Here is a 19,997-nt window from a genome sequence, read left to right as displayed (position 1 = left end):
CGCACTGCAGTTTAGAAAGGAATCCTATATAGCTCAGACCATGATTTCTTACTTCTACAGGAAAGTCACAGTAAATATATGGGATATATTTTGTAAATGTATCAAAACGTAACAACCTTTCAGCAGTGTATCCAGTATGCTTGGAATCACCCTTGTCTTGATAGTGTCCAACTGAGAGATGGAGTTGCGTTCAGCATGTGCTACGACAGCGATACAGCATGATGAACTTTTAACACCCTCGTCACCTACTAAACATTTTCTGCACAGTAGAAGTTTTACATGTGAAAAGATAGTGTAGGAGATGCAAAGAAAGAAGTGGAATGCAAATAGCAATGACTGTATGATTATAAGTTTATAATGAGCAGAGATGTGGCGTGTGGCCTCATTTCACATCTACTGCCAAATCAAAATTTAAGCATGTAACTAGTTTTTGCTGCAATAATTCTGTAAGTTTAACTATTTTAATACAAGACATTTTCCAGAACAAATTCTCAAAAAGAACTAAAGTTTTTATATTTAACGAGAACCATATTGAATTCTTAGTTCAGTATTGTCTAAAATGTAAAATGTGAGATCTGATTATCTTATACAGGAAACTGAACCTACACGGCTACACCAACCGATTTTTTTCAATCTTCTGAGCCATGTACAATGAAGAAATAAGCTAATAATTTAATATTATAAATAATGTTGTTTAAATATAATCATTTTGTAATGCACAGTATGCAAACAGCAAATGCCAAACATTTTCCATCACACATAACATATATGCCCATACAAAATGGCTAGACCCACATAATTGCTCATTCAGAGGCTTTTCATAGTCTCATTATCCTGGGGGCCTGGTGTTTATGGCTGCATCGCAATAAGGCGGTATTTGATGGTGTCAATCCTTCATTGAGCACCATTCAGAGGCTTTTCTTGGATGAGGTGGAGTGCTGGTGTATGGCTGGTGCGAAGCAGCTCGAGAGTCTTGGGCTTCTAGGTGCATTTGCTAGGGCTAGGGCTTTTCCTAGTGCATGAGGCTGCACTGTTTTTTCTTTTTATATTTGCCTGTTATGGCATTGTACTTTGGTCCATTTCGGACCTTTCTCTCTTTCAATATAATGATGCGCAGTTCTCCTGCGTGTTCGATAAAAAAAACATAATTGCTCATTGTGTACTGGACAGAACACAAAACAGCGGAACATTTTTTTCTTGCACTGTCCTTTTGCCACTGACTGCTAGAATGACTCAACTTGCAACTTGAAAGTTCCCCAACTAGACAATCCACACCTTATTCTTCTGGCTTTCAAAGATGGCCTTGCAGTCCCACACTCTATGGAAATAAGTATCATCCTAGCATGAAGCATCTGGATTGTGAGAAATGACTGGATGTTCAAGCAAGTCCCTGTGCACGAGCTTGTAAAACTGAATTTGAACATGAATTCACAATGCTTCTGCATAGTGCTCAGAAGTTACTTTCCTAGCATCAGTGTCTAGCTAAACAGCTTCTTTTGAATTTCAGGGTTTTTTCTCCCTTTTTTCTCTTTTTGGGACAGATTGTTTTTGTACTTGTTTAATATATTTCCAGTAGGGGCAAGCACCTCCTGTTTCCTCCAAAAAGGAAAGTGGATGTGAAATTAGTTAAATGTGTATCAACATGTAGTGAAAAGCAACAGACAATGTTAAAGATGAAGCAAATTAGATCGCTCGAAGAAGCTTGCCAAGATGAATCTGTTATCAATTCTCATTTGAAATGCCCAGAGCCTCAATCAAGTGGATCGCCGTTGTTAGAATCCCGTTTAGGGTTCTCCCCATGTAATTACTCTCACCCCTGTGTAATGGGCCAGGAGCAGTTAACTCAAGTCTATTAATACAACACCCATCCCTAAGTCAGGGTTAGGGTTTTCCACATGGTAAAGAGCTAGGTTCATTTTTTTCACCTCCCTCCTAGCCGCGGCCCCCAGTCGTCGGATCCTCTCCCTCCCGCCGTCGGCTCCCCAGCCGCCGGCGCGCTGCCGCCACCGACCCGTTCCTCCTCCTGCTGCGGTGCTCCCGGCTGCCGCTCTGCCCCCACCGCCCGCAGCCGGTCTTCCTCCTCCAGCGGCACCCCCAGTCGCCGCCCGCTATTGTCCGTGGCGCCCCCAACCCCGCCTCCGCCATGGTCGACTTCCCCACTGGCACATCCCCAACGGCGACCACCACAAACACCGCAGGTCTGGGCGCAGCGTCCGCCGCCGACACCGCAGCCCTGGCCGCGGCCACCTAGCAGCTCGCCGCCGAGGGTCTCTCCGCCGGCCATGGCCTCTTCCCCTCTACCCACAGCAGCAACCTCGTCGTGGACAGGGTCCCCTACATCAACGATCTCGCACCTCTCCCCGACGACCTCTCACCCGCGCAACAGCCCCGTCGACCCCCGTCGGGTTTCACCCTCGCTACTCCTGCGCCGACGGCTTCTGCCACCGACTCCGCGTTGGTCGATGCCATCGCTACGATCCAGGATGTCGTGGCTGCCTCGCAGGCGCGCGAGCGCGACGCGTCCCTTGCCCTCGAGCAAGAGCGTGTCATGGGCGCCGCCCTAACCGTGCAGATGGCCACCGCGCAACGTCTCATCCTCGACCACCCCTCGGCCGCCCAGGCAGCTCCTCCGGTCACTCATGAGGCTCTCTGGACTCGACGATGACCACATCGCCGCTCTCAACGCTCAGAACGCTGGGCTGCCCAACATCCGGTCCCTCGTGTCCACCGTGTTGGACCCGGCGTCCTCCCACTACCCTCGTTGGCGGGGGCAGGTCCTCCTCACGCTTTGGTGGTATGCTCTTGTCGACCACGTCCTCCACGACCTCGTCGTCTTTCGTCTCCATCCTGGTCCCTAATGAACAGTGTGGTGCTCTCGTGGCTCCACGGCACCATCACTGTCAAGCTACAGGACATCATCCGCGACTATGCGGACATGGGCCGACAGGCGTGGCTCGCCTCGAGGAATAGTTCCTCAGGAACCGGGATGCTCGGGCCCTCCACCTCGACGCCTAGTTCCACCAGTTCTCTTAGGTGGATCTCTTCGTGAGGGAGTACTACCACCAGATGAAGGGCATGGCGGACTCCCTCCGCGACCGTACCTTGGTGTTGAACCTTCTGTGTAGCCTCAGCCCCCGCTACGGCCACCTGAAGGCTCTCATCAAGAGGATCGTACCCTTTCCCACCTTCCATGTCATGCGGAACGAGCTTCTCCTCGAGGAGCTCACCATGGTGACCGAGGAACCCGCTCCGGCCCTTTACAGCGCTCCTCCCAACGGTCAGGCACCCTCCTGGGGGCAGGCCCCTTGTCCTCCGTCGACCAGGGCCCCTGCCCGCCCTCCTCCCGCGGTCCCTACGGCTCCTCGTCCGGCTTCCAACGCTGACGAAGCTCATCGCCCCCGTAAGGGCGGCCACGGAGATACATTTATGCTAGCGCTCTACTTTAATCAATGAACATAATGAGATACATTTATGATACGATGATTTTATTCTGGATGTGATGATGAACTTGTGGCGCAAAAGGGGGCTCGGGCTATTACCCGAGTACCTCTCCGTAAGGACCTGTTCGTTGAGAGACCACCCAGGAAAACAGTGCAACCATGTGGGTGGTATGGGACGCCCTTAGCTGATTAATTGGTGCAATCTGGGGGTGTAGTTTGCTTCGTTGTTGTGGCGTCAATGGGGGCTAGGGCATAGTGTTTGCTCTGCTAAGGGTGGGGTGCCGAGGTTCATTCGATTTGTTTTGTTAGTCACCCCCTTAGGGAGGTGTACTATGTCTGTACGATAGGCGCAACCTAACGGGTGGCTATACACCAGGGGAATCTTTGTAAAAGCTATGTAGTGATACCCTGCCAGACCACCTAGGAAGTGATCAGTGGGAGTAGCGCTCCTCGGGCAAAAAGAGAATCACGTCTCATGGGTAAAGTGTGCGACCTCTGTAGAGGAATGAAACTAATATATCAGTCGTGCTCACGGTTAAGAGCGGCATTGGGATCCTCTTTGATTAGAGATACAGATGGTTCGAGATACTATGGTTCCATTTATGGATTTGGTTACAGATGATGATGATGGTTCTATCAATGATGTTTCTAACTATGGATTTTGGTATTTCCCCTATGAGGAGGTACTCTTTGGGATAACAACTTGGGATTGATGATAAAGCTTGCCTTATATTAATGAATAAAACTTGACAAAGTAAAAGCAACCCTCTTTGAACCTAACTCCAAATAAAGCTAGTCCACCTCAGCCAAACGGGACATTTGATGAGTACGTTGATGCGTACTCACCCTTGCTTTCACAAACACCAGGTTGCCTTTGGTACAGCATATGCTCAGGTAAAGAAGAAGAAGGCGTTAAGGCGGATCTCCATGAGTTTCATGACTTCAACGAGTTCGAGGATTAGGCTAGCGACCTCCCCTAGTCAGCTGACTATGGTGGGTTTATTTACGTTGGCTATGTTTCTATTATGTGCACTTTGATATATATTATGTTTATGACTCATGTCTGTAATATTATTACTTACTCTTTATTATTATTCGAAGCATTGTGCTATGATAAGTCATTTATGTAATCGTTGTGTACGTGAATTCTGATCTTGACACGTACATGGTTCGCATTCGTTTTGCCTTCCAAAACCGGGTGTGACACCAAGGCATACGGGCCCGTAGCCACGACACCAGAAGAAGGGAAAGCAACAGTCACGGCCCGCGCATGACATGGGAGGAACGACGCTAGGAGCAAGCAGGCCGACGAGGACAGGGCCAGGGCAACGTACAGGCTGGCGTCGCAAGACTTGGCGGGAGCGGCTGGAGAAGCACTAACGACGGGCGGAGCCTCGATAGAGCCAACCAGGCCAACGATAGTGGAACGGGATCCGAGGCAGGCGCCCATGGCCCTGCGATGGCCGGCCAGGAGGTGGAGGTCCGAGAAGAGGAAAGAGTGGAAGGCAGTGCCAGGGAGGGGGAAGGCCAAGCCAGGGGGAGGCGACCATCCATGGCGGGCGGTGGGCCGACGGCTAAGGTTAGAAGGTTGTTGACGCCATGTTGGAGGAGAAAAACAAAACAGTCCATCAACCAGCACAAGTGGATACATATAGGAGCACCCCTAATAGGTTGTATACAGGGCCTAAGCCCAACAAGGAAAACACTCTAATATGCAGCATCCCTGATATGCTCCTAAATGTAGCTAGTGAGTGTTCCCTCTGGTGTATGGTTGGTGGCCAGGCCCTGCGGGAACTCTTAGTTGAGTCCTTAAGGTCACATTTCATTGGTTAATTATGTGTCGATCCCTGGTCATGGGTATTGTTAGAAGTTAGTGGTGAACTGGTGATTCTGTAATCTGTTTGGTAAGGGAGGGGGTTTCCCCTCCTTTGCTTGTAACTTTATTTCTTCTTAATGAAATGACAGGCAAATATCCTGCGCGTTCGAGAAAAAAGATGAAGCCAATAAATAGATATAGACACTCATTGAAACACAAATAGGTTTGGTGCTTACCTCCTTGAGATACGAATTGATGGGATTGCGTTGTTTAGCTGATCTCTGGTGGTGTCATACTCTTTTGCAAGTTCATCTACAACAAATCTCAATCCTAATCTTTTTTTCTTCATCATTGCCTGCAAATATATACATAATAAAACAGATAATTACATCACCGATTTGAAAAGCAAATAAAAGAAAATCATTGTGAAAAAATAAGACCTTGTTTATATGAAAATGGGTGGTCCACATTCCTTCGTTTCTTATTTTGTCATGTCCATCGTATCTAATACAAAATGAAACATTGATTAAACAAAAGCACAGTATCAAAAGACCAGATGACAGGAAAACAATATTTACATGAATAACATAATTAAAAGATCAAATGACAGGAACACAGTATTTAAGTGAACTAACATAATCATGATGGTTTCAACCAAATCAGAGAAGTTCACTCGCTCAAGATGGTTTTTAACTTCTAGGGATGCATATTCCAGACCGTATCTGTACTTCTTCAAATGCCTTGACAGGAAAAGCAAACCAATATGATCCCCTGAATTTGTAGCCTTGTGACACTTAAATACTTCCTGCACAGAAAATTCACACATATCATGACATTGGGAAAATAGAGGCCGTGTACACATAATAATAAAGTATAGAGTATAGGCATTAACAGGAACAGAAATAGAATATTACTTGTAGATTCATGAGAGGGGAGTCCTCTAAACCATTGACCGGGTGTTCCAAAGCTCCATATGCAGCTTCTGAAATGGAACAAGCAGCCCGACATCCAACCGGGGCGCCGAGTTTATCTACTAGGTCATCAACACTATCATAAGAGAATTGCACTATTTGCTGCCCATAAGAACTTCTAACAGTTCCATCATAGGCAACATGTATATCTCTCAAGTGATACATTAATTTTCTTGTCAATGTCCCTGGTACATCAGCATTTTCACTAAAGAAGTTTGCCCTGCCAGATATAGCGTGCAGAAGACATTCCAATGGATTCAAACCCTCAATGAAGGAATTCTTTATCACAGCATAAAGGTTTTGACCTCCCACACGTTCACTAGTACTCTCAGCTTCATAGTTCAACGATTTCTGTCCATTCCAGCTAATACATGAGAGTTGGGAAGGAATTCTGAAGGGAAATTTGCTAGCTGGAAGTTGAAGACCAATACATGCAGTTTGTTGAGCATATTTCAACATGCTACCCTTGCTTCCTGCATTTATCATCACCATCATTGAGTTATCATTACTAACATGTTGTTGCACCATTTTTAAGAGATCACGGAAGACGTCTTTAAATGCCATGATTGAAGATCTGATAACTGATGGATTGCTCTGGATACAATCAGATTGTCTGTAAGTTACATCTTCAGTTTCATCGTGACACTTCAGAACTGGTATGTTAATTGGATCTAACAATATTTTCTTGACTCGAAAAGCTTCTTCAGCTTCATACAGTGCCAACTTAACTCCCTCAGCTAGTTTTCTCCTTGAGTAATGGTCTGAGAACATGTAGAGATCTGAAAGAGAGACACTTAAACCCCTCATGGTTAAGAACTCACATAGTACTTCTTGTGCTGAAGAAAGGAAGTCAAGTGCCTTGCAACCATACTGTTTGAACATGACAGAGAAAAGACCAGATGTGTTATTTTGTAGCCAAGAAGAACCCAGTGAGCAGGTAAGCACCTCACTGTCCATGATATGTAACTCCGTATCGCAACTGAAATTCATGCCTGAAGGAAGAAGCATGCTGAAAAGTTGTTTACCAGTCCACAGAGAACCTTGAAAATTCATAGATTTAATAACTGCGGGTGCTGGTGTTGATACTGAAAGGCATAGCATTTGAAGCTGCTGTAATTCAGATTTCTTCAGAAAAACATCTGTACTTGTTAACAAATGTGCAGCAGCTAGAGAGTCATGTGTTAGTGACACCAAATTTCGACCGTCTTGCATATTCAACAGCTGGTTGTGTAAGCTTACCAGCTCTTCAAGTTCAACCCTTGAGCGTATAGATTGTGGGATATATCCATGCAAACAATCACCATCAAAATCTCCTGCAAAAGGTGTACAGCATAGTGGATTGATTGATACGACAGAGTGAATTGGTAGAATTTTTGCAGATAATGCAATCAATGAATGTTGATGAACTGAAGGAGGCCTGTTGATGAGAATAATATCACCATCCTGCAATGGTCTATAGGCAATGTCACCTATTTCTAGCTGGTCTGCCTTCCGAAGAAACATTAGCTTTCCATTTCGCCGAATAAATAGTTCTTGCTTGGCTAGAAGGTGCAGGTTGCACTTCAGATTTGTACTTTGAAAATTATAAGAACTGACGTGCTCAGAAACAACCAGGCTTGAGGATAAATCTTCAGGAATGCCAATTTCCCATAACTTAATTTTTGGGTCTCCAACCATAATACTCCTAAAAACATTATCTGATCTTTTGCTGAGAACAACATCCTTTAGCCATTTCATTCCATATGTATCTGTGGATGTCTCTCCATCTGCCTTTTTAGAGTACAACTGAAAGAGATACAGATGTCAATGAATAATGTTAAACAATTACTAGCACCACAGTTGTAATATCAGAATTAACTTATTGTTACTAGCGCTTAACAAAGTTTTTTTTCCTTTTTCCGTTATTCCAAAGTAACTTCCTAAGATAATTACTCCATCCATTTAACAATGCTCATTGTTTTACCCTCTTGCCCTCTTCTATTACAGTCAGAATACTTGTTCTACAATGTTGAGGTAACTTGACCTACCTTTTCCAATCATATCCCTCAATTCCTTCATTAACTAGTATGGGAGAGTTAGTGTGTGCTTTTGACATCACAAATGCATGGTTGGGATTAACCAAGGTAGGATAGTCATTTTGTCTACCTCATTCTTGTGCCCAGGCTAAAATAATAACTTAATAAGTTCTGTGAAACGAAAGGAGCTAGCTAAAGCTATGAAGATAATTAAGAACTTCAGCAAATTGAAGGTTTAAGTTACTCCAGTGCAACTGAAATGGATTTGAGTGAAAACTTATGAACGCTCATGTATCAGAATATCAGATGCAGATATTCTTTCAATATTTGACAAATACTCCTCGAAAACTCATTACTCATGAACAAGTATCGAAAGTTTTCATGACTTCATGGTAACAGTTCCGAACCATGCATTTGATCATTTTCAAGAAGGCTGTCATTCCCTTCTGCGGTCAGGTTAAGTTCCAAGGAAAGGCTTAGCTGAATAGGTCTTATGAGTGTGACAGTGTGTAGAACACAATAAACCAGATATTCTCAAATAAGAGCACCATAGTTTAGCCTGATGAGTGATAACCCAACCAACCAATTAGAAGTGTTAAATAAACATAATGGTTCATCAACAACTTCTAGGTTAGAGTGATATAATTGGGTATGGACAAAATAAAAACTTTAGGTTGGACCGTTTGCATTCAAACACTTGATTTTAACTAAGAACACAGACCCAGCATATCAGGATGGCATTTATCGTGATGTATGCATACTTCAAAATAGAAAGAAGATAATTCTAACCTTGGATGACTTTAGGCATTCTGAAACCCGGCTTGAGACAAGTGAACTTGCAAGAACACTGAAATGTGGATGCTGGCGGTAGTCATCAATTCTCCTACTGACATCAACCATCCTCTTGTAAGCCTTTGTTCTGTCATCCTACTTCAAATATGCAAAGAACAAAAATTGTGTTTACAATTGAGATGCCAACATGGTTCAAATATGTACTGTAGCATGCACATGAGTGGATTAGACCACCACAACGTTTAGTTTTGATGAGTGCAAAAACGATTGTGCATCTGGCAGTGCAATGAAGAAATCGTTTCACACCATGTCGCATGAGTACACCCTAAGTTAGAAGGGTGGATCATCCTCCTTGAAAACAAACAACAAAAGAGATGAGGAGAGAGAGAAAAGCAAACATGCCATGCCACATAGATCATACTGCAGGCTAGGTTGGGACAAATGTTGTGCTAAACCCCTGGCTCAAGCACACATTCCACAGATCAACTTCTACAAAAAAAAGAATGCCTATAAGACTGTCTCGACCTCCAAAACACTCAAAGATAAACGGATCATTATGCTTTCAGGTAGTCCAAGCACTCAAGAATCCAAGATGATCATGTAAGTTCTCCCATCAATTAAAGAGGTAATTAATTATTTGACATCAGAGAACTTCTAGTAATGATTTTCCATTATCCAAGCCATTCAGGTTTCAGATTTCTTCTTTTTTTTGAACATGCAGGAAAGCTACATGTTATTTCATTACAAGAACAGCAAAGCATTTAGTTCCAAGCAAGTTGGGATAGGCTAGAATTGAAACCCAACAGAAGCCACAAGTCCAAGTTCAGGCACGTGGATAGATAGTTGGTTTCAATGCATTTTTATTCAAGGCTAAATCTTTAGGTATATTCTATCCTTCCAAATCTCCTTTTACTATCTCTTCCTATGTCAACTTCAATCTTCCTCACTGGTGACTATAGATAAGGACAAAGGTTTCTACTTTTTTATCATTGTGTTGTCTTGTTTTCGATTCCATACAGCAATTGAAAACAAGTGACCAACATTGGCACCCACCTCCGGAGATCTCACGACCACTACAATCTTCATCACGACGAAGAGCATGGCAAGCCATCAAGCTTCGTCAACTTCCATGGAGAAGCTTACTCTCCCCATTACTGGGCGCTCGAGCTTCGAACCCAGTAATAAAAAGCAGAAGAAAGAAGCCCAAAAAAGGGCGTTGCATTTAGGTGTCCAAGGATCGTAAATGGTCCCATATCCCTGTTACTTTTTCTCAAGATGATCTTCGTCTCAAAGATTACCCACACAGAGATGCCAAGGTTATCTCTTGTGTAATCAAAGGTTTTGTAGTACACAATATTTTGGTTGACACAGGTAGTGTTGCAGATATCAGATTTGTCAAGGCTTTCAGACAAATGCAGGAGCTCGAAGATGAACTCCAAGACTCAGCTTTTCCTCTTTGTGGCTTCGCAGGACAGCAAGTAATGGCTTTGGGAAAGCTAATCATGCATGTCACCTTCGGCTATGTCAACCACACAAGAACAGAAGATACAATGTTTGATGTCGTTGATATGGAATTCCCATATAACATTGTCATCGGAAGGGGAACTCTCAATGTCTTCGAAGCAGTTTTACATTCAGCTTACATCTGCATGAAGATACCCAGCAATCAAGGGGTAATATCAGTGTATGGTAGCCAAGAAACAGCAAGAAGGGCAGAAGGGACCCTGCCAGAGCCGAAAATTGTTTACAACATCGATGAAGCCGAAAGGCAAATCCGAGATTCTGAAAAGCCAGTGAAAGAAAAGGCATCTTCGGCGGATCAGCCAAAACCAATACTTCTCTGTGATGATGTCGCAGAGCAAAGGTATTCTTCGGCAAACAGCAAACTTAAGAGCAAGAGTCCAATCTTCGAAGGTTCCTATTTCACAGCAAAGATATCTTTGCTTGGTCAGCAAATGATCTATGTGGAGTGGATAGAAGTATAATAGAGCATGCCTTGAATGTGGACTCAAGTGTTAGGCCACGCAAGCAAAAACTCTGGAAGATGTCCGAAGATAAGGCCGAAGGTGAAAAAGCCGAAGTTAAAAGATTACTCAGTGCTGGAGTCATAAGAGAAGTTGCATATCCGGAACGGTTGGCAAATACAGTCATGGTCAAGAAATCCAACGACAAGTGGAGGATGTGTATTGATTTCACAGATCTCAACAAGGCAAGTCCGAAGGATGAGTTCCCATTACCAAGAATTGACTCACTAGTGGATGCAGCTGCAACTTCGGAGCTCATGAGTCTACTCGATTGCAATTCAGGGTATCATCAGATCTGGATGAAGGAAGATGAGCCGAAGACTAGTTTCATAACCCCCAGTGGAACCAATTGCTATCTTCGGACAGTGTTCGGCTAGGCGCCGCCTAGGCGGCGATTAGGCGCGCCTAGGCGCTAGTCGACAGCCTGCCGCGTAGCCTAGGGCCCTGTGCGGCTTCTAGGCGGTCGCGGCGACTAGGCGGCGCGCAGCCGCGCCTAGGCGGCGAGTGGGCGGCGCGCAGGCGCCTAGGCGGGCGCGTTGGCGGGCGCGCGGGCAGTATTTTTAGCGCGTTGGCGGGCGCGTTGGCGGGCGGTATTTTTAGCGCGCGCATCGCGCGGTAGTTTTAGCGCGCGCGCGCGGTAGGTTTAGCGCGCGGTAGTTTTAGGCTTTTAGCGCCCGCTGTGTAGCCGTCTCCCTCCCAGACGGTGACAGAAACTGCTCCCCCGCCGGCTCCCTGCTCCCCCGCCTGCTCCCTGCTCCCCCGCCGGTGAGTTCTCCTCCCCGTCGGCTGCTCCCCTCCCTGCTCATCCCCCTCCCCTGCTTTCCTCCCCTGCTTTCCTGCTTTCCTCCCCTGCTTTCCTCCCCTGCTGAAACTGTTTTCCTCCCCTGTGCAGTGTACAAGTGAAAGAAATAAAAGGATTAAGGTTTAAGGATGTCATCAGAAACTGCAGCTGCACCTTCTGAAACTGAAGCAGCTAGAGCGAATCTCCTAAAAAGAAATTCAGATGATGTTGGATGGGAATATGGTGTTCTTGTTGATGCTAACAACAAAGACAAGGTGAAGTGTAAGTTCTGTGACAAGGAGATGAGGGGAGGGATTTATAGGTTGAAGGAGCATCTTGCCCATGTTGGAAAGAACGTGAAGAAATGCACGTCTGCAACACCGCAGGCTCTAGAGGCTAAAGAGAAGTGCAAGAAAGCAATAGAGGCTGCAAAAAGGAAGAGGGAGGAGAAGACTGTTCGTGAGCTAGAACTTAGAGAGGAAGTGAATGTATCTAGGGTTGGAGAGGAGTCAGAAGAAGTCACTTGTGTTGGAAGCTCACAGCCTCACAAATTAGGGCCAATTGACAAATGGACACGTGCTATTGATCCTACCAAGGCTGATTCATTCAAACAACAGCAGCTGAACAAGGAACTATGGAAAGAAAGAGAGCATGAGGTGCACAAGTTTATTGCAAGATGGGCCTATAATCATGGTAAATTGCTAGTATACGATGCTGTTTTCACATTTTAAAATTCATGAACTGAACACATTTTAAAATTAGACTTCATTTTTTAATCATTGGCAGGAATACCTTTCAATGCATGTGACAATGATGAGTTCAAGCAAATGTGTGAAGCAATTGGACAATTTGGACCAGGACTTACACCTCCAACTCAAGATGCTTTTCGAGGTAGTTTGCTGGAAGAAGAATATGAAAGAACCAAGTGTTTGCTGCAGGAACGTGAAGCCGAGAAGATGAAAAATGGTTGCTCTATTATGACCGATGCTTGGTCAGATAGGAAGAGGAGAAGCATAATGAATATATGCACTAATTGTGCTGATGGAACCTCCTTCATCAGCTCAAAAGAGATGTCAGATGTGTCACACACAAGCGAAGTCATTTTTGAATTAGTGGACAAAGCAATTGAAGACATTGGTGAAGAAAATGTGGTGCAAGTAGTCACTGACAATGCCTCTAACAACATGGGAGCAAAGAAGCTATTGCTTGAGAAGAGACCACAAATATTTTGGACCTCTTGTGCAGCTCACACAATCAACTTGATGCTCCAAGGAATTGGCAAATTGCCTCGGTTCAGGAAAGTGATTGACCAAGCAAAGTCATTTACCATATTTGTGTATGGCCACACAAGAACATTGGAGTGCTTGAGATACTTCACAGAGGGGAAAGAGCTAGTGAGGCCAGGAGTGACTAGGTTTGCTTCATACTTTCTCACTTTGAACAGTATGCAAGAGAAGAAGGACCAGTTAAGGAAGATGGTAGTTCATAGCAGGTGGGACTCATTAAAGGATGTGAAATCAAAGAAAGGAAAAGAGGCCACAGCTACTATATTGAGTCCAGCCTTTTGGAAGGATGTGAAGCTAATGTTGGCTGTTTTTGAGCCATTGGTCAAAGTCCTCCGTTTGGTTGATGGGGATGTGAAGCCATCCATGGGTTTCCTTTATGGAGAGCTACTAAAGGCAAAAAGAGAGATCAAAGAGGCCTTTGGCAATGTTGAGTCTCGATTCAAAGATGTTATGGCTGTAATTGAGAAGAAGATGAATGGAAGACTTGATTCTCCATTGCATTTGACAGCTTTTTTGCTGAATCCACACTATAGCTATGCTAACCCATCAATATTTGATGAGCCCAAAATGAATGAAGCCTTCATATCTTGTGTCGAGCAATTTTATTATCATGATGAGGACCAACAAGAACAGGCTGCCAACTTTGAATTGAAAAAATTTCAGAATAGAGAAGGACCATTTAGCAAGAAGCTTGCAAGAACTTTTCAAAACTATGATTACAATCCAGGTAGAGGTACTTAACTACTTATTATATGGTCGTTTGCTGTTTTCTACCATGGTTGTTTGCTGTTTTTTAAACTAATAGAGGTGTTTCTAATTTATTTCAGCATCATGGTGGCGGTTATATGGAACTGAAACACCAGCTTTACAGAAGATGGCTACAAGGATATTATCTTTGACATCAAGCTCTTCTGGTTGTGAAAGAAATTGGAGTGGGTTTGAAGGGGTTAGTACCTATCTATTAATCATTTCAGCAGTACTATGATTAAATTTCAGAACTGAAAATGCTTTTGTTTCTAATTTATAGATACACACTAAGAAGAGAAATAGGCTGACTACAACCCGCCTCAACAAGTTGGTCTATATTCAGTTCAATAACAGGCTGATGAATAACAGAGAAAAGATTAAGTCAAAGAAAATCACTGATGTTCTCTTGTCTAGTGATACAACTGAAGCTCAAGGTTTTCTCCAAGAGGGTGGAGATGATTGTGCACAAGTTGTCTTTAGAGATGAGGAGGAAGATGAGATGGAAGGTACAGGGATACCTTGGTCTGTTATTGGAGAGGCAGTGGGAGCAGAAGAACAGCTTGAGCCTCGTAGAAGTGCAAGAGTGAGAGAGCTCTATGAAGGAGAAGAGTTTGAGTCTGAAGAAGAAGAGTATGAAGATGAAGATTTGTGCTACAGTGAAGATGAAATATGATCTGGACCATCTCCATCTAGTAGTGAAGCCTTTTGTGATGCCCTGGTCTTATGAACTGCAGTTGTGTCACTTTGTGTCTGTGTGTCTTCTTTTGTGTGAGACCTGAACTAAGAACTATGTGCTTGTGCTGTCCTTTATTTATAAATTGTGTTCTGCACTTGTATTACTGTCCTATCCACTTGTGTTGTAATTACCAGCTGCTGATATGGTGTGCAGTGTGCTCAACTGCTCATGAATGGGAGGCTGCTGAAATCATCCAGATAAGTCACAATTTAGTGTTTTCTATTTTTTTTATGAACAGCTAGCTGTCTATTGACTAATTTACTAACTACTAGCTGTCAAAATGTGTTGCAGCCTTGCAGGAGCTAGGAACATGCAAGAGTAAGCTAAGCTAGGAATCAGATATGTCTACTGGCCTTCTTTTTATACTTACTGTGACTCATATAGTCATATATAGTAGTTATATACGTATTAACGTATATATAGTTATATACATAATATATATATATAATTTATGGCTATATTGCCAAAACGCCTAGAAAAGCGCCTAGAAGCGCCTAAGACCGAGTACTCCCGACTAGGCGCTAGGCAATGGGTCACCGCCTAGATTCCGCCTAGCGCCTAGCTGAACCTTGTCTTCGGATGCCTGAGGGGCTTAAGAATGCTGGTGGGAGATTCAGCAGAATGACAGCCAAGGTATTGAATTCACAGCTGGGCAGAAATGTCCATTTGACAACCATCTCAATCAGTGTTAGACAAGCTTTTCTTTAACTGGTGCTACCTCTAGCCTATCACGTATATCATCATTATCATCATTATGTACATGATCCCTTCTTGTATGGCCGCAAATCCAACATAACATAGGCATTTCCTCGACACCTGTTTGCTAAATATGTCATTTTGTGGGCCAACATTCTGCAGCATACAACATAGCAGGTCTAATCGCCATCCTATGAAACTTGCCTTTTAGCTTCTATGATACTCTATTTGTCACAGAACGTCGGATGCTTGACACAACTTCATCCACCCAACTTTGATCATATGGCTCACATCTTCATCAATATCCCCATCCCTATGTAGTATTGATCCTAATTCCTAAATACTGAAGGTATCCTTCTTGGCCACTACTTGAATTTCCAAACTAACATCTCCTTCCTCATATGTTTCCTCATATGTAGTAGTGCCAAAGTCACATACCTTTGGACTCTAGGGCCTCCCGCCACAGCTCCAATTTCCAATTTACTCTAGCTCGGCTTTCATCAACTAGCACTACACCTTAGTGTTTTGTCATAAGATTTCTCCAGGTCTATGAAATTCATGTTTAGGTCCTTTCGCTCCCTATATTGCTCCATCACTTGTCTACCTCTCTCTGTAACAAAGATAAACATCCAAACACAATGCACAAACATCATGCACCCACACATGCTAAAAAATTAGAACAGTGGTACTATTTGTTACTAACCTTGGGATTAACCAGAGATGACCAGTCCCTATGGACTACATAATATATATATATAGGCAATAGACCTGGGCCTTAACACACACCCCCCCCCCAAAACTCAAGGTGGAAGTGGAGGATCTTAAGCATTAAGTTTGATCAAGTGAAATTGATGTTGTGCGCTGGTTTGTGCTTTCGTGAATAAATCCGCGAATTGAGATTCTAAGGGCACATATTGAAGATCAATAATCTTCTGATGACAATGAGACCAGGTGAACGATGCATCAACACCAATGTGTTTAGTAAGTTCATGCTTCACTAGATCATGTGAAATATGTGTAGCACCCATGTTATCACATAACAGAGGTGACACCAAAATCAGCCAAAAGCCATCGCAACCAAATAATTTCAGCAGCAGTAGTAGAAAGAGCTCGAAGTTCTGCCTCGGTACTAGAGCAAGATATTGTTGCTTGCTTCTTGGATTTACTGGCAATAGGGGAGGATGCAAGGAGAATCGATAACCTGTAATAGAGCAACGTTCAATCGGGTCACTTGCCCAAGTTGCATCAAAGGATGAAACTGAAGTGGGCTATCAGAAGCATAGAGTAAACATCTGGATCTTGTCCCTGTAGGAAACCATTTGATTATATTGCATAGAGGTGGTGGTTATATATATATAGACTCAGAACGCTAACCCTAATGGGCCGGCAGCCCAATAGTGGTGTCGTCACACACACATACACACACAGTCTAACATCCCAACGCAGTCGCAACGGGGGCCCCACACACGATGAGACTGGAGTAGAAGCCGAAGGTAGGAGGCGACGGGTTGGTATCCCCCCGCAGTCGCAGCGTCGTGAGGGTGCGAATGTTGTGGTTCGAGTAGAGACCGGTGTGGACTCCAAGAAGACGATAGCCCTTGGATGTCAAGGTAGCCGAAGTCGAGGTGGTCGTGGTCGGGAGACGCAACAGTAGCCTGTTCTTCGGGACGAGGGTCAACGGTCAGCAGGACAACACAACAAAAGGGCACCAGCAGGCCGACCTTCTTGCTTCTTCGATCGTCTGGACGTCGAGGATACCCGCCAGTCATGGTGGTCACGCCTGCGGCAGAATAGGAGTATCAGCAGATCCAGCCGGGAAGGCCACGGCAGCGACGGATCCAGCCATGAAGACGACGATCCGGCCAAAGGGGCAGCGGATCAAGCCGGGAAGGTCGCAGCAACATGGATCCGGCCGAGAAGGCCCATCAGCGATAGATCCGACGGAGGCAATGATGAAGGGGGAGTGTGACGGGGCGTGTCCAGCCAAGCAAGGGCCTGCACCGGGCCTGGCAGGAAGGAGTTTGACGCCAACGACAGGAGAAGCTTGAGGGAGAGGCCTAAAGGTTGGCGCCTGTGATATCCTAGCCCTAGTGGATGGTGATATCCTAGCCCAAGGTTTAATAGAATTAATAGAGTATTCATACCAACAAGTTGCATCTTCTTTTCATAAGCCTACCTCAAAAGAACCTCTGGTTTAAGCGTGCTTGGCCCAGAGCAATCTTGGGGTGGGTGACCGACCGGGAAGTCCTCTCGGGTGTGCATCAGTGAGGGCAAAGTGAGCACAAAAGACTCGTGTTGGCCTGTGAGGACGACATATGGTCCTAGAGGGCTGACAGGAGTAAGTACCATTGGTCCGGCTGTGGACGGGGTGTTACAAATGGTATCAGAGCCAACCCTCGTGGTTTCACGAGTGTGTCTAGGCTAGGGGTTCGGACATATGGCGCATGGCGCATGTGGGTCGGAGTGGCAACATGGCATGGCATATGACGACACTTGGCAGACATATGTGGCCAAGAGAGGAGGTTCCTGGCTTGGGGTTGACCGACGAGGACGTCGGTCTTCTAAGGGGGTGAATTGTGATATCCTAGCCCTCGTGGATGGTGATATCCTAGCCCAACGCTTAATAGAATTAATAGAGTATTCATACCACAAGGTGCATCTTCTTTTTCAGAAGCCTACCTCAAAAGAACCTCCAGGTTAAGCGTGCTTGGCCTACAGAAATCTTGCGATGGGTGACCAACCAGGAAGTTTCCCCAGGTGCGCACGAGTGAGGACAAAGTGCGCACAAAAGACTCGTGTTGGTTTGTGGGGATAGTCTATGGTCCTAGAGCCACCAGGAGTAAGTACCGCCGGTCCAAGAGTCGACGGGGTGTTACAGCGTTGCATGGCATCAGCGCGGGCAGGGAGGAAGTAGCCGGCGCGATGACGGGGGGTTGCACGAGTGGAGACACCGGCACAGGGGTGAGCGATAAGGGAGTCGGGGGCAGCTGTAGTAGACACGGGAAGAGGGAGGAAGCTGCAGTGGCCATGGGAAGGAGACGACAGCACTCAGGAAAGGAGAAGAGGGGTTGGCCGCACGCGCGCCGCCAGAGGTGAAGAGAGCCACGACGGAGCGCAAGGAGGGTCGCGTGACACCAGGGGGCTCACACAAGGAGCTGGAGAGGGGGCACCGCACCGTGGCCGGGGAAGGGGACCGCGGCCGTGCCTCCGGAGCCGGGGGAGGGCAGGGGCGCGCAGATCCACCTCCGCAGGGTCCCCGGTGGATGGTCACGCCGGGGAGGAGGTGACCGACGGTTGGGATGGTGGCCGCCCCCGGGAGAGAAGGATGAGCCTCACGAGGAGGGTGCTGGCGGCTAGAGGTAGGAGGAGCAAGCAGCAGCTGCTAGTTTTGGGAGAGAGCCGGCGGTTGTTGGGTAGGGAGAGGTGAAAACCTAATTTGATAACTTGTAGGAAACCCTTTGATTATATTGCATAGAGGTGGTGGTTGCATATATAGACTCAGAACCCTAACTCTAATGGGTCGTCAACCCAACAAAGGTGCCGGCCCACACACACACACATAGGGGTGCAAACGGATCGGAGCGGATAACGCATTTTCCATATCCTAATCCTATTTTTATTGTTGGATTCAGATCGGAGCGGATATTATGCGGTTGCGGATAGTGATATGGATATATTAGGATGTCGAAAATGGTGCAGAGTCGGATCGCAAGCGTGGCAGAAGCGGATTTCAAAGGTCGGATAATACATGTATACATCTATTTTTTATAGCGATCAATAATTCATAAATTAAAGTTTAATAATTGAAAACATAACTTGAATATAGCTATAATAAATGACTAAGTAGGTAAATAATAAATATCATTACGTCACACACTATACGGTGTGATCGGCAGATCAGTGATTGATTCTTGTTGGCTTGTTGCCTGTTGGGTTGCGGGTGGCGATTGATTTCTGTCGTGGATAGTGTTTCATTTCATGTTCTACCGTATAGAAATTTCAGTTTTATTTGGACAGTAAACAATCATTGTTGACTGACTCCCTATCTTGTACTTGACAAGCTAATCGGATATTATTCAATTTTAAGCATCAGATAATTCATGTTCAAATATCGAATACTCCATATCCGTCGGATCTTGGTGATACCATATCCTACTCCGCATCCACACGTAGATCGGATTATGATTATCCATAATAACTCCACCATATACGTATAATTAGGATTCGAATCGGATCGGATAATTATCCACACCACTTCCACCGCTACACACACAGTCCCACGTAAATATCTCAGCACACGAAGCAAATGACCATAATGAACTGAGTTAGGTGTGGATACAAATTGGCTCAGAATATGAACGCGAGAAATATGCTCTGAATCGTCACCTGTGATTATCATATCATCCACATAATAGAAGTAAAGTGCGACCTTTTGGAGAGATATGGACAAATAATGCAGAATCATGATCATTAGAAGAAAAACTAGCAGCCATGATGATAGAAATAAATCTCTCAAACCAAGCACGAGGAGCTTATTTCAGACCATATAAGGCGCGACGAAGACGACAAACATGTCCTGGGGGAGCATCAGCCCCAGGAGGAGGATGCATATAGACTTTTTCATGCAGATCACAATTAAGAAAAGCAATTTTGACATCCATTTGAGAGATAGTCCAAGAATACGAGGCGACAA

The 19,997-nt window shown here is 45.0% G+C and overlaps 2 protein-coding genes across 7 annotated transcripts in view; one reads left to right on the top strand and one right to left on the bottom strand.

Moving 5' to 3' along the window:
- Nucleotides 1–19,997, bottom strand: part of LOC100501057 (DNA dependent RNA polymerase D largest subunit) — a 68,029-nt gene that overhangs the window by 36,622 nt on the left and 11,410 nt on the right. For 3 of the 6 annotated variants that reach the window (XM_020539025.2, XM_035959905.1, NM_001195895.1), the window contains 6 exon segments: nucleotides 9,032–9,169; nucleotides 6,171–8,012; nucleotides 5,892–6,061; nucleotides 5,697–5,760; nucleotides 5,493–5,611; nucleotides 117–259 (listed from right to left, as the gene is read on the bottom strand). In XM_020539025.2, coding sequence (XP_020394614.1) covers nucleotides 117–259; nucleotides 5,493–5,611; nucleotides 5,697–5,760; nucleotides 5,892–6,061; nucleotides 6,171–8,012; nucleotides 9,032–9,169 — 2,476 coding nt within the window. 6 annotated transcript variants of the gene reach the window in all.
- Nucleotides 11,927–14,764, top strand: LOC103642080 (uncharacterized). The gene is made up of 4 exons (XM_008665406.4): nucleotides 11,927–12,532; nucleotides 12,626–13,852; nucleotides 13,953–14,071; nucleotides 14,153–14,764. The coding sequence occupies exons 1-4, from the start codon at nucleotides 11,989–11,991 to the stop codon at nucleotides 14,543–14,545; spliced, it is 2,283 nt and encodes a 760-aa protein (XP_008663628.1). The 5' UTR covers nucleotides 11,927–11,988; the 3' UTR covers nucleotides 14,546–14,764.

This window comes from Zea mays, chromosome 1 (genome assembly GCF_902167145.1).
Source record: "Zea mays cultivar B73 chromosome 1, Zm-B73-REFERENCE-NAM-5.0, whole genome shotgun sequence".
NCBI lineage: Eukaryota > Viridiplantae > Streptophyta > Magnoliopsida > Poales > Poaceae > Zea > Zea mays.
The sequence above is the reverse complement of the archived record's forward strand: the minus strand, read 5'-3'. Positions and strand labels throughout refer to the sequence as shown.